We start from the raw sequence: 14800 nt of genomic DNA, 5'->3' as shown, positions 1-14800 counted from the left end.
GTACTTTCTGGTAAAGATACTGGTCTTCCAAATAAATGCACTCTAATTAAGACCATCATGTAACTTTAAAGAAAAAAAAATTAAGAACATAAATTCCTCCTTTATATATATGTGTATATATATAGAGCAACGGGACATTGTATTACATAATTTGGAACTGTTCCCCTGGTAATGAACATCCCGAAGCAGATCTCGAAATTAGTGGAGGTTACTTGGAATTGTACGTTACAACATTAAATGACAAACTAAAAAGAAAAGGATCATCGAACATAATTTGTCGTGGAATAAGAGAAATTTTGTCGGAACACTGTAAGAGAAAGAGATTTCTAATTAATGGGAAATTCAACTTAATTATTAAATTCTTATAATTTCTCTTTTTAATCCCATCAAACATATTTTTTTATTTTGAGAATGAAAATTTCCCTCCACTAACACAGTCTCTGTCTTCGTTCACTGTCTCTCGAATGGTACGGGAACAATGATTAATTACTGACAACAAGGATAAGAAATGGTTCTGAGCGGCCATGCATGCGGTGATTTTACTCAGTTTACTATTTGATTGTGCTGAGGTTTTCGTTAGCAAACTGAAGCACCATGCAGGGCCTACCTGGCTAGGAAGGAGGAATTCACATGCATGCATGGGAACTATTTCAGGTTTTAACTTATTATTAGTGGGTGAATATGTAGAAAGATTAAATGTGGTTGCCCTAACTTCTTCACCCGGAAAGCTCTAGCTATAGCTACTTGCATATGTATAATATATATGTACAATGTATGTACAGCACCATATATAATGCCAAACTTGTTAATCTCGCTCTTCAAGGCGCCTCAGGTCTCGATTGATCAGTTGTCTCATGATATGCATTGGTGTCACTCTCGATATTATATATGTATATAATTTGATCTCGTGTCAGGGAAACTACTGACATCTTATATATGTGTGTGTATAACATGCCCATTAATATGAATTGACCCATCTTATCTAAATTCAATTGATACGTAATCTATAAGATCATGAATAGTTGTTGAGGATATTAATCACACATGAAAATGATATATTAATATTCATTAATTTATATGAGACTTGAGAACCATTACTTATCAACTTTACTTTTTAAGTGAAAATGGGTACAACCCCATATAAGTCCAATAGAAACTCAATATAGTATCAGAGCTTAAGTTACGCGTATGGGCATCAATACCACGCCAAGCCCGGTATGTCCGAGAGCAGTAAAAAAGGGCGCCTTGTGTTAATCCCCCCTCACCCGAGTACGGAAGATGAGCCCGGCTCAAGATCAGTTGTTGAGAGTGGGTGTTTAAGGGCACATAGCAACATGTAGGCAGAAATAAACCACGCATTATATATTAGGGTGTGTTGATGAGCCCGGCTTGAGGTTAGTTGTTGAGAGTACGTGTATAAGAGCACGTGACAATGTGCAGGCATAAATAAACCACACATTGCACATGAGGATGTGTATTGAGGATATTAATCTCATATGGAAAACATGTGTCAAATCTATTGGTTTATATGATATTTAAGAATCACAACTTATCAACTTGAACTTTTAAGTGGAAATTAGTTTCGTATAAAGGGAATGGAAAGTCAATAACAATACTGACTACTAAACAGCTAATTCACGATTTTCTTTATTTCCTGTGGGATCAAGTGAGATTGAGCTTAAGAAGTGGCAATGGACAAGTCTGGGTTTTCTGTAGGAATTTGTTTGCACAAATAATGGTTGGGTTATGGAGAAAATCTCAGGCTACATTAATTTTCTTATATCTATACTATATATAAAAAAGAATGAAGTGTTTTTCTAATTTTTATTAATCCAAAAGTACCATGTACCCTCGTGACTTTTTCTTACACTCTTTCAAATTCGTTACTTTTGGTCACAATTACTTTTAAGGTAAATTACATCATATATCCTATGGTTTCACCATTTTTTTCAAATTTATCATATACTTTCAAAATTATCGAAAATATCTCATGATTTATATATTTTTTTTCAAATCTATCCTATCGTTATATATTCCGTCAACATTACGGTCTTGCCATTGTGACACTTTACCTGGGATAGATTTGAGAAAAAAATTAAAACCATGGGATAAGTTTGAGAAAAAAATTAAAACTAATAGATTTGAGAAAAAAATTAAAATCACGAGATAGATTTAGAGTCTACTTACGTTTCATTAACGGAAATATAACACCGGGATATATTTGGAAAAAAAGAGAGTAAACCATGAGATATTTTTGATAATTTTAAAAGTATATAATAGATTTGAAAAAACAGTGAACTCATGGGATATATGGGGTAAAAACCCCTTACTTTTATAATGCTTATATTCATTATTCTAAAAATACCTATGTAACATTGTGACTGAATTTTTATTTTTTTTTCATTTACATCTATCTCAACCGAGTTAACCCTTATCGCAGGTACGTTTGTTTTTTTTCATATCGATTTATAATTTCAAAATTTTGTTGTATCATATGTTCGTTGCCCAATAATTTCACACATCATTATCTCCTGCAGCCTTTCATGCTTTCAATGGCAAAAAAAATGAAGTATTTCTCCAATTTGTCTTTCAATTTTGCCCAATAATGATATTACAAACTTGCCCCTTCACACAATTAACAAAACCAAATTAATTTTTGAAATTATCGTAACTTTTGGTAAATGTCCTTCATTCAAACAATACAAGCGAAACAAGTTTTTAAATAACATTTCAAGAGGCTATTGCATTCCCTAGGGCTAATCAAAATTCATAGATCACATAATTTTTTATTTTTATTATTATAAAATTATATCTTCTTCAGTATAATAAAAAAACTATAAAAATTCAACTGAAAAAAATAAAAGAAAAATCTATAATTTAATAAGAAGTTAAATTTAATAGTTAAATTAGTATAGATAAATTTAATCATCAAATACTATTTCATATTTGGTTAAATTTGATTTTCGGGTGAAATGATATGATTGCTAAAGGGATGTGATTATTCAAAAAGCAACATTTCTTTCTGCTATATATACATTCCAATTTTCCAATAGATATATACAAAAATCATTTGAACTTCCTTCTCCCTCTAAAAATTTTCTCATAAATTAGTTCATTAAGAAGTCTCAAAAAAGTCTCGACGTTATTTCCCGAAAATCTTAAGGGTCGTGTTCTTATATTTCAAAAAGTATGCCACCTCTTATAAGATATCCATTCCCTTATAATTTGTAGATACTTTATAAGTTTTTAATAGAAAATATTTACATATGGTTCTCAAGTAACCTTTTATATCTTGTTTTTCATAGATTTTACTCTTTTTTTAAGGATATCATAAATTTTCTTCTATATTTCGACATATTATTTGATTGTCTCTTGTCATTTTCTTTCTTATTTTTTTTCTTCATACTCTTGGTCATATTTTCATAGAAAGTAGGAAATTGAGCAACGGGGGCCTTTGACCGACAACCACCATTGCACACGACCTTGTCAGGAGTAGTGGTTACCTCTGATGAATCACCACTGGCCGATTTGTCTTTCTATTTCCTTCTTTGATCCCGTAAGTCCACTCTTTATATGTGTATATGTAATTGTTCTAATTTTTTAGAATCTACAGATTTTAGGTTTAACTTTTGAAATATAAAAATATTTGAATTATTAGAAAGGCCTTATTTAAATATTAACAAGTATTATGTCCTGTTTATACAAAAATAACATTTTAGTCTGAAAGAGAAAATGTTTCAAATGTATTTTTTTGGTGCTTATTTCAAATGAAAATTGAGAAAAAGATTTGTGCTTGAATTAACGTAATTGTTTTTATTGCTATATTAAATTTTTTGCAAAAATATAATTATACCTTTATAGCATATATCAAATAATATAGATTATCAAATGTTTTTTATGATTTTAATATTAAATCATAAAATTAATTAAAGAAAGGACATCTTGAAGGAAACAGGAGAGACGGGAGAGAGAAGATTGGAAAAGTGAAATAATTGTTAGTTAATGAAGATATGGATTGACTATCTACCGTGAAAAAAAAAAGATATGGATTGACTTTTTAATTAATCAATGTCGATATCTGTTCTACTTGTAAAAAAAATATCACTTTTTAATTAACTTCCAATAATTTATGCCTTATTATTTAATTATACTATCTAATTAAGGGTATTTTTGGAAAAAGAAAAATCACACCAACTACTTTAGTTCTCCCATTATAATAGTATAGATTAGACCATCTTTTTCTGTTATCTCACTTTTCTCTCATTTTCCTTTAATAGTATTCACTCATTTTGCTCTTTATTATCATGATTTCAATCATAATTTCCGCAAAGGCTTTTTTATATTATTTTAACATTTATTATATGTGTAATACAATAGAAATATTAAATTAATAATATGCTTGAAATGAATGTTTATTACGATTTCTTTTTGGTTAAATATTAGAATTGAAAATTTATCCTTCTTTTGTTTCGATTAATTACTTCAAAAATCTAACAAATATATAATCGTCTAGTGATGTGCAATATTGAAATATTATACCTTCACTTCTTATTAGCCATAACTTTATAATGTAAATCGAATTAATTTTGGCAAAAAATTTGAATTAATTACTTATAATTTTTTATCTTATCAATTATATTTTATTAAAATAAAAAAAATTATAAATATACATTAATGATATCTAGTAATTCATATTTGATTTGGTATCTTCAAACCAACCAATAAGATTATTAATGATGTATAATTAATTATATATTATTCGAATGAAATTTAATTTTTATATATTTTTTAGCATTTTATAATTATTATATCTTATTACTTAATCGAGAAACCTTTCATGTGCAATGCATGTATAAATTCACAAGTACGTATATGTTTGTGAATAATCTGTGCCAACAAGTGGGATAGTGACATTATCCCTGTGGTCATAAACAATGATGTACATACATCCCTATCCCCCAATCGTCCTCCTTTTATTATGTGCTCCATTCCTTATCCAAATTCGTTCTCGCACAATTAAACTGACTCATGATATATAGATCTGTAACCGTAAGTTCAGTCAATGCCATTCATGATGTACCGCTGATGGTACATGGATCATTCCAAGACTGAGATCGGTTTAGATAAGTTAATGGAGCTAGCTAGCTGCAGATCTATAGTTTGATCGTATAAATAATTAATGTCGTCAACAGATTTAAGTTTGAGGATAGCGTAAGCTCGTGAATCCTTTTTGTCTCTCCCTTTAATTTTAGGCCGATGAACGCCTACAGTGCGTGCCATTGTACACTGATGCTGAAGTTTCCACAGTGTGTTATTCTGAATTACTTTTCGAACTTACATATCCCCACTTAGAAAGCTGGCCTTTGCTTGAAATTACCTGGCCAGTAATGGTGATTACATTTTCTGCATTAAATTTTTCACTCTGTTCCAGGTTTGGATTCACTCTGCAAAAAGTGGAGGGGGTCGGCCGGGCCAGGTGATTCGTATTTTCGGTTATACGGAGGTCTATGGCTAGTAAAAGAATAAAAATAGCAAAGTTAATGTTGCATTTGGTTTCATAGTAGAATTTTAAAATCAGATTTTGATTTTGAAAAAGAGTAGTATAAATTGAGCTCACCTTTTGACTTTGTATGAGTTATTTTGTTTTATTGTTGGTAGAATTAGATTAAAGTTGTGATTTTAAAATTATACTCACAAACCAAACAAGGCCTAAATAAATGGACACATAAATCTCACTGACGAAAATCGAACTCGAGATCTTATGGTTCCGGATGACAAGTTGTGCCATTGTATCAAATCCCGGGCCAGTTGATTAGTTTCATTGCACGTAATGATGTCATGGACAAACATGCACGGACATTTCGAGGGGCTTCAGCTGGCTTAACAGTGTCGACGACTTATAATGGTCCAGTTCAAAGTGAAATATATCCACTGTGCATGCGCGTGCCCCGACAATAAAATTCACGATATTTGATTCCTACGGATAATATATTATCGAAATATCAAACCACCATGCCATCCATGCTGGTAGAAATAGATTATTGAAGAGATTTGGGAAATTCATCGCCGTCAATCGCATGCACTCTCATCTATAAATCAAGAGATTTTATATTTAATTTTTACCTATAGAATTACTTGCGTACTTATTCAAACTTCTACCTCCGTGTAGTAGACTCAAAAGATCTGCCTTTTTATTATATTGTATTATATTATTTTATTCTTTTAAAAGATTGAAGTGATTTCTAAATGATCCACAAACGCAGTGCGCACAAATCAGGGCCTTGATGGGCCTGATGAATTTCAGTGTATCTTAAACCGCATGAGATTAAGCTTAAGCTGAGTAAGCATCACGGAAGTACTTCGGTAAGTAGATGATTAACCTGAAATTAAGATCATGGGCCTGGGAGTTATTCATATTTGCTATGGACTCTGCAAGAAAAATGGACCCTAGCTCCTCTCACGGCTGGCCCAAGGAGAGATGAAAGAACTGTGCTGACAAACAATCAAATAATAAGTCTCGAAATCATCGTGGTACTGCTACCTCGGATTAATGTGGCTTGGTCGCCAGTTGTCAGATCACATGAATGCTTGCTTACTTCGTATAAAAACTGCTTGATATTGTGTTTTGGCTTTCTGTATAGCAACTAATTTCGAGCTGTTTAATTACCGGTAGTCTAATTAGGTTTGGCATGCACATTTGGGAACGTGGAACACCACATATGTATATACGGCCCTAATTAAAAGCAAGTTAACCTTCTCAGTTGCAAGTACTGTTCACAATAGTCTTGCAGATTCCTTGCTGCTAAAATTCTTGAGCTTTTTTTTTCCGCTGAATAATTCTTGAGCTTATAATCTTCTATTTGTTTTAATTTTGACAGATGTGTGGTCCTTTGCCAAGTTTTTCGATCGAAGTATTTTTGTAAACTTTCTTGTGCTTAATGAAACATAGTCAATCATCCATAAAAGAAAGGGTCGTAGGTGACGATGGTCCATAATAATAGTGTCGTTTTTTTTTTTAATGTGTTTTGATATCCGAGAGCTCAATGGGTCTTGATTAATCCAGTTCGAATTGGGTCGGCACAGTAAGGGATAAAGTTTTTCTAGTGTAAATTTTTTTCTATTTACAAGACTCGATCCCAAAATTTTATTTTGGAGAGAATAAACGTCGAATTTTTTGAAACAATCATACCACTAATAACACTGTTGTTTTCGCTTCTAGGAGACAAACAGAAGTTGATGTTACAACTATACAAGTACAAGAAGAAGTTGACTCTTCGGCTATTGGAAGCTGAGGTAGCACACCACTCAGCCTGCCGGAATAATAACTCCCATCCATACCGGCCGGCCCCCCCACTTATTCATTCCCATGGCCATGGGAGTGAATATATGTAGAAATTTGCCAAAAAAAATAAAAATAAAAAGAAAAGGAAGGAAGATTAACAAGTGTATAGCACTCTGGACAGATCAAATTAAATAAAACTGTAAACACGTTATACATCATCTTGATCAGATGGTTCATTGTATTTCACTATACACAAATAAATCCATTAAAAAAAAGCAAAGGAAAAAGCTCCAGATCATTTCAAAGTCCTTGGTTCATTTAGGTCGTGGGACCAAAGAGTACATTACCGAGATGTAGAAGAGAAAGAAAATCGAAATAAAAGAAGAACGAACCATTTTCATCGGGAGATAACATTATATAGACTGTCGCACCCCTTTAATCGGTGCAGACGATGGCCCTTAAGATTAAATTTATAAAGGCCGGTGAGACTTGAGTAGATCAAATGAAAACTTAGGCGGAGACACCGGATGCCAATTTCGCTCTGAGGTCCTTCCTCAAAATTTTGCCTGACGGAGCCTTTGGAATTGCCTCCGTGAAGAAAACCCTATTGATTCTCTTGTAGAAGACGACCTGCAGAAACAATCGGTCCCATGTAGACATTATAGTCAGTTAGCACATTGATTATTCATTCTTTTCGACGAACAAGAAGCGATGACTTCGTAATTACTCCGATCAACATGAGATAAAAATGATGCAATTATCTTAAATTTTTTTGGAAAATATGCAGCTACTGTTGTGTAGTGTTGACGTGCTATAGAGAGAGTTGTTCCCATGCCACAGAAAAAAGCTAGCCAGCTAGCTTGTTCTATTCTTAGAGCACCACAAACAAGAATTGACAAAATAAGTCCGTCTGAAGGAAAGACATTTTCTTTGAGCACTTATTACATATATATTGCGCTTTTTATCACTTTCCACAGTGTCAACGATAGTCGTGATCGGACCACTAGGGCATCAAACGTGTCCTTTGGACACACGCGATGGGCCGAATTAGATAGTAATCTGAAATTTAATATTCATCTTTCTTATCAGCTTTTTAAAAATATATTTCGAAAATAAGTGGTTTTAGTAGAAGCAAATGATTTTTTGTGTTAAGCTTAAACATCAACTTCATTTGGTTTCGTCATGCTTGATAGATCATCGAGAATTCACGTGTCAATCTCGGACTACCTAATTTTCAAAGAGAGAACTGTGTGTTTGCGTATATATATGTGTGTATATATGTATATATATATATATATATATATATTTCTCAGCTAATTAATTAAAAGAAGTATAAAAGTTTTTTTACCTGTTTGGAGATGTATTGCTTTATATCGTCCTCGGTGATTTTGGATCCATTGGATCGGATGACGAATGCCACCGGAACTTCCCCTGCAGCTTCATCTTTCATCCTGAGACCATGAGAATATTCAATCCATTTAGAAAGTTGAACGCCCCAAAAATAGAAATAAATGCACAAATATTTATTAGTATTTGGAAATGCTTACGGTACGACGGCGGCATCAGAAATGCTGGGATGGGCAATCAACATGGCTTCTAACTCGGCGGGGGCAACCTGGAAACCCTTGTACTTGATGAGTTCCTTCAATCGGTCGACGATGAAGAGCTCATCATCATCATCAATGTAGCCTATATCCCCCGTGTGCAACCACCCATCCTTGTCTATGGTTCTCTCGGTCGCCTCCGGATCATTTAGATAACCTAAAGGTAAACAATCAAAGGAGACAAATTAAGGTAAATATATATCGGTATTAAATTTATGCATGATACATTTATTAAATCGGATGCGATGTATACATTTAATGTAAGGACAAATTAAGGATCATCATCTGTAATCATCATGTATGTAAACTTTTGATAGCCGTTCACTTGCTAGTTGTTTTCTAAATGGGGGAAAATAGCACCTTACACCACAATTTGTTTGACTTTTTTCACTCCGACACAAATTCAAATCACTTTCTTATACAGTACGGAAAAAAAATCACTTCACATCATGTCGTCCATATTTCGTCAAGAAGTTAATGAAATGCTGAAGTGGCAGCTTGTTTGGGGAAGTTTTGCAGCAAACAACAATTTAAGGACATAAACAAATAAAATATAATTTAAAATTTTCTAAAAAAAATCCCATTTGGGATTGGAGAAGGCAGTTGAGGCAACCCCACTAGCCACCCACTGATCGGGGTAGGGGTGGTCGACGGGGCCATCCCCAACCCCTCGATTTGAGGGATCCCAATTTTTTTAAAAAAATTTAACGTTTATTGTATTTGTTTATGCCTCTAAGTTGTTGTTTATTGCAAAACTCTCTCAAACAAGCTGCCACGTCAGCATTCCGTCCATTTCTTGACGGAATGTGGACGGCATGCTGTGCGGTAAATTTTTTTTCGTGCTATACAAGGAAATGATTTGAATTTATGTCGCAACGTAAAAAAAAGTCAAAAAATCGTATTGTCCGGTACTATTTTTTTCTTTTAAATATGTTAAAAGAAGATCGTTTGGATTAAATTATATATATATATATATACATATATATGTGCATATAAATATCAGGATAAAAAGGAAATTATAATATTTTTTAATAATTACAGATGATAACTTTTCAGCTTGAAATTGAAAATTTACATCGTACCACAAATTTAAAAAAGTTGAAAAGTATAGAATATTTGGGGGTTGGGTGGGTGGGTGAATATAAGATAGAGATAATAATAATAAATAAACAAATAAATAAATCATGTTTATTTGTATTGGGTTGTTGAAGATTCCAAATCATTCTAATCCATGAAAAACGTGTCCCTTTGGTGGTTGGTGGACCAAATAAATTAATCTTTTTCTGCTGAGTCACCAAGTAAAATTTAATCAGCGAAAGAGATGACTCACCTCAAATTGAGATGGCTATGTTTGGAGTGGAAAATACTTCATTTAATTTAATTTTATTTTTAATTTAACAACACAATTATTATTTTAGTGAATTTTCTCACATACTTTTTTCTTAACTACCATTCAATTTAAATTTTTAAAACTAATTATCTCACATATTCGTTACTTTTCTAACAAATCAACAATACAATCATTACCTTTTTAACTCTTCCTCATTTTAACAAAAAAAATTCAAACTTATTTTTTTAATAATTATTACAATCATATTTAAATATTTATATAAATATTTAAAGTGGAGTGGAGTTTACCAAACGCTATCTTATATTTGTTTACAGTAATTATTATTCCTCCGAAAAGTTTTGAAGGAATATCCTCCGAACCCCTCCGTAAATTAAAGTGGCCCAGCTTTTCATGATTTTTACGAAAATGCCACCCCTGACTGGTTCGGAAGAGCCGAAGCGGAGGGTGTAGCCCAGCCCATTTGTTTAATGTCATTATATATGTATTAGCCCTTGTACTTACGCAACATCACTAATTTCCTCCCTACCGAATACCGATAACAAGACATTGTCTCTTTAGGAAGACACGCTGACATCTCTAAACTTCAATGACGAGAAGCAATTTGATAAAGTAAAAAATTATTCTTTAATGCATAAGAATTATTCATGTCTTTGAATTATGTGGGCTTATCGGCCGAAAGAAGAAAAAATTAGGTGGGCTTAGAAACTGTCAAGCTCCATTAGTTATACCTTAAATCAATAATTAATTTATACGATTTATTAGTTGCCCTCCAGTCTATGAAAGAAGATTGTTGAGCCACTCCACCAAATCCTCAATCCCACTATATACATAAAAATATATTGAACAAGGCTCAATTATATAGTAAAATAATTTTTAATTTTATTGATATGTCGGTTTTTTTTGTTGTTTTGTTTTAATAGATAAAGGCTGAAGCCAGAGAAAAAAAAAAGATTAATAAATACAAAAATGGAATAGCTCCAACAACATGTCGGGATTTTGATGGCCGGCCTCATATTTCATTGTTTGGATTTTCCTACTCCATCTAATTAACGATTTAAGCATTATAATTAAAGACTCATTCTTATTGATCATTAAGAAAAAAAAATTCCGTTTCCCTTATTTATTTATTTATTTTTGTTTGAGGCCCTTCTTACTTTGAATATTATCTCTTCAATTTTGACATAGTCCCAACCCTTTTCGCTTCTTGCATCTATATATGCAATTGCCAGGAACTCGCACACCTACCCCATGCCTAGAAATATGTAATTTTTTTTTTCAATAGGCTAACGGGCTAGCATCCAAGGAAAATTAAACAGAATAATAAAGTTAAGTGACAACATAAAAGTATTTCTCGATCAACTCGTCCTCTCAGGATAACTCACTCGCTGAGTGTCAATTATAGAATGGTACTCGCCCCAGGATCCTAAGTGGGACATGGTTTTTTTTTTAATTATTGAGAAGATATGACAACATGTCAAATCTAACTAAAATTATAATATTTCTTTTCACCAAATAAAAGAAATAAATTATAATGTTCCTTTTGACATTTTTAACCCGGACAAAGATTGCTTGGCTTTTTCACCACCTTACTCATGATATGCATACCAAAAGTGACCTTTGGGCTGTAGGATCAATCCACACTTATAAGAAAGTCTATTGCGTCTTAAATCTACTCGTATCTATACTTGAAAAGAATACGATCAACCACTTTGGATGAGTTCAAAAAATTTGTACCTTTCATAATTTGGTTGCCTCGAATACAAATCTCTCCAGGTTGGTTACGGGGCAACGACGCGCCTGTGTCGGGGTTCACAATCTTCATCTCAGCGTTCCTTACTACGGTCCCGCATGCCCCTGATTTTATCTCAAATGGTTCCTTCGCAAAGGCTAAGCACATCGCCAAAACAGGCCCTGCCTCTGTCATGCCATATCCCTGCAGTATGAATGCAGAAAAACATATATAACTCCTTTTATTCGGAAGCTTATACTTCCTTTTATTAATTCCACAGCGCATTGCTATTCAATGACCAAATTCCAAATTATAGGCCTAAATATCTGATCCTTTCTATTCATCTCGTACTTAATTTCCATATATAGAAATATATATACATATATATCTTAACATCAATTGCAAAAAATTTCTTATTGCATCATATGCGGTTAACATATAGAGTCATGATGAACTTTCCTAATTTCATCACGTCTCGGGCATGTACGTCTTGATTCTTAAGTACGCGAGGGACGCGACACTTGATTATACATATATATACTTTATAAATAAGGCGACAGTTAATTATCTAATCAATGAGAGTATATTGTCCTAATTAGACTATTGCTAATTAAAAGAAATTAATTATAAAAAGAAACAATTGGTACATTTTCTTTTCGGCATCCGTACGCTTATCATAGCTCCTCACAATACGAGGAATCCTTAATATACATATATGATCATTAATTTTAAGGGATTAATATCATATAATAAAATAAATAAAAGCAAGAGTTTTTTTTTGGTTAATAAAGCGAGAGATTCATGATTCTTTATTTGATAACAAAATATAACTTAATTTAACTTAAGTTAATTTTACTTTTTTTCTCAATTCATCAAATAAATCATTATTATTTTTATTTTTTTCTTCAAATTCTCTCTCATATTTTTCTTATCTATTATTTAAATTAATTTTTTAATACTAAATTTTCTCAATTATTCAATATTTTTTTTCTCAATTTCAACATTTATTCCTCAATTTAACAATATAATAATTACTTTTTTATTTTTTATGTAAATTCTCCCACGTATTTTTTTCAACTACTTTTGTCTTCACTTTCTTAAATCAAACTAAATCAAATTAAATCAAACTTCATTATCAAACGCAATGTGAATAACTGAAAATGAGGTTGTAATTATCTGACCTGCCCGAGCTTGGCATTAGGAAGTTTGGCCCTGACAGAATCCTCAAGCTCCTTTCCCATTGGCGCAGCCCCTGACATGACTGTCCTTATTGACGACAAGTCATACTTGTCCATGTCAGCATACTTTGACATCGCCAGCACGATCGGGGGAACGAACGGCGCGATGGTGACCTTGTACCTCTGCACCAGCTCCATGAGCTTCACGATCTCAAACTTCTGCATGATCAGGATTGCCGCACCGACCCTGAGCCCGCACAGCATGATCGAGTTAAGGGAGTAGATGTGGAACAGGGGGAGGACGCACAGGATCACGTCCTCCTTACGGAAGTAAAGGTTCGGGTTCTCTCCGTCCACTTGCTGCGCAACGCTCGTCACAAGCCCCTTGTGGGTCAGCATCACCCCCTTGGGCAGTCCTGTGGTGCCCGAAGAGTAGGGGAGCGCCACCACGTCATTCGGGTCGATCTTCACCGAGGGCATCTCAGCCTCATCCGCCTGGGTCAGCTCAGAGAAATGCAGGCAGCCCTCCGGGGCAGAATCAATGCACATGACCTTGACACCTGAATGATAGTACGTATAGACGAAACAGCAATAGGTCCTTAATCAATAATATGTAATCCAGGCAAGACAGCAATATTATCGAGCATATCGAGCAAACAATCGAGTTATATATGATCATAATTATTATGGCAATACCATTCTCCTCGGCAAAGTCCTTGACCTTCGGGGCGAACTCCGCCTGGGTAATTATGAGCCGGGCCTTGGAGGCGGCTGCCTGCTTGGCAATCTCGGGGGGCGTGCAGAAGGGGTTGGCGGTGGTGCTCATGGCCCCGCAGAAGGACGCGCCGAGGAAGGCGTGCACGAACTCGGGTGAGTTATGGAGGAGAAGCATGATCACTTGGCCCTGCTCGATGCCGAGTTTGTTGAGGCCAGAGGCGACTCGGCGGGAAGTGAGCTCGACCTCGGAGTAGGTGTAGATCCTCCCGGTGGAGCCATCGATGAGGCAAGGACGGTCCTGGAACTCGGAGATGTTCTCGAAGCAGTAGGAGTGGAGGGGGAGATGGTTTGGGATGTAGATGTCGGGGAGCTTCGACCGGAAGATGAACTCTTGGCTCACGGTGTCTTGCTTGGTCTCCATAATTAATTTTGATTATGAACTTGGTGTGTGTTTGGCGTCTCCCCTGGGAAAATTTTGAAGAGGAGGAAACAAAGAGCGGTGATGGAAATGGAAAATGAGAGAAGGTAGGCGTTTGGTATGAGGGGGGAGAAGGCTTAGCTCTGGGCAGCTGATTGCTTACTTCTTCCCTGAGGGTTGGTTTGAGTTTGGATGTTGGAGTAATATAGTCGAGTAGGTGGTGGTGGTAGGGGGAGCTGGTGAAATTAGGAGTTGGTTGGCAATTTTAATTTTATTTAAATTTTTAAATTTCTTAGGGTCAAAGATGAGCAACATGTCCATTACCTTGGGAAGGGGAGTTTTGTCAAGCTACGCTCGTCTCCACCGTCTCAACCGCGGAGCGCCCAACCAAATATCCACACATCTTGAGGGGGAGACCAAGAGAGGAGAGGGATCAATCAATTTCACAGAATTATTTACTGGGGACATCATGCTCAGCCTGAACCAACTAAATACATGCCGCTTATCAAAAAAGAGTGTAG

The 14800-nt window shown here is 34.4% G+C and overlaps 1 protein-coding gene across 1 annotated transcript; it reads right to left on the bottom strand.

Annotated features, from left to right (window-relative positions):
• Nucleotides 1–7444: 7444 nt before the first annotated feature.
• Nucleotides 7445–14468, bottom strand: LOC116199772 (4-coumarate--CoA ligase 1-like). The gene is made up of 6 exons (XM_031530258.1): nt 13841–14468; nt 13148–13704; nt 11972–12170; nt 8830–9043; nt 8631–8733; nt 7445–7912 (listed from the first exon to the last, which is right to left on the bottom strand). The coding sequence occupies exons 1-6, from the start codon at nt 14280–14282 to the stop codon at nt 7793–7795; spliced, it is 1635 nt and encodes a 544-aa protein (XP_031386118.1). The 5' UTR covers nt 14283–14468; the 3' UTR covers nt 7445–7792.
• Nucleotides 14469–14800: the final 332 nt, after the last annotated feature.

Source organism: Punica granatum, chromosome 3 (assembly GCF_007655135.1).
Source record: "Punica granatum isolate Tunisia-2019 chromosome 3, ASM765513v2, whole genome shotgun sequence".
Classification (NCBI taxonomy): Eukaryota; Viridiplantae; Streptophyta; class Magnoliopsida; order Myrtales; family Lythraceae; genus Punica; species Punica granatum.
This window is presented reverse-complemented; position numbering and strand designations above follow the sequence as displayed.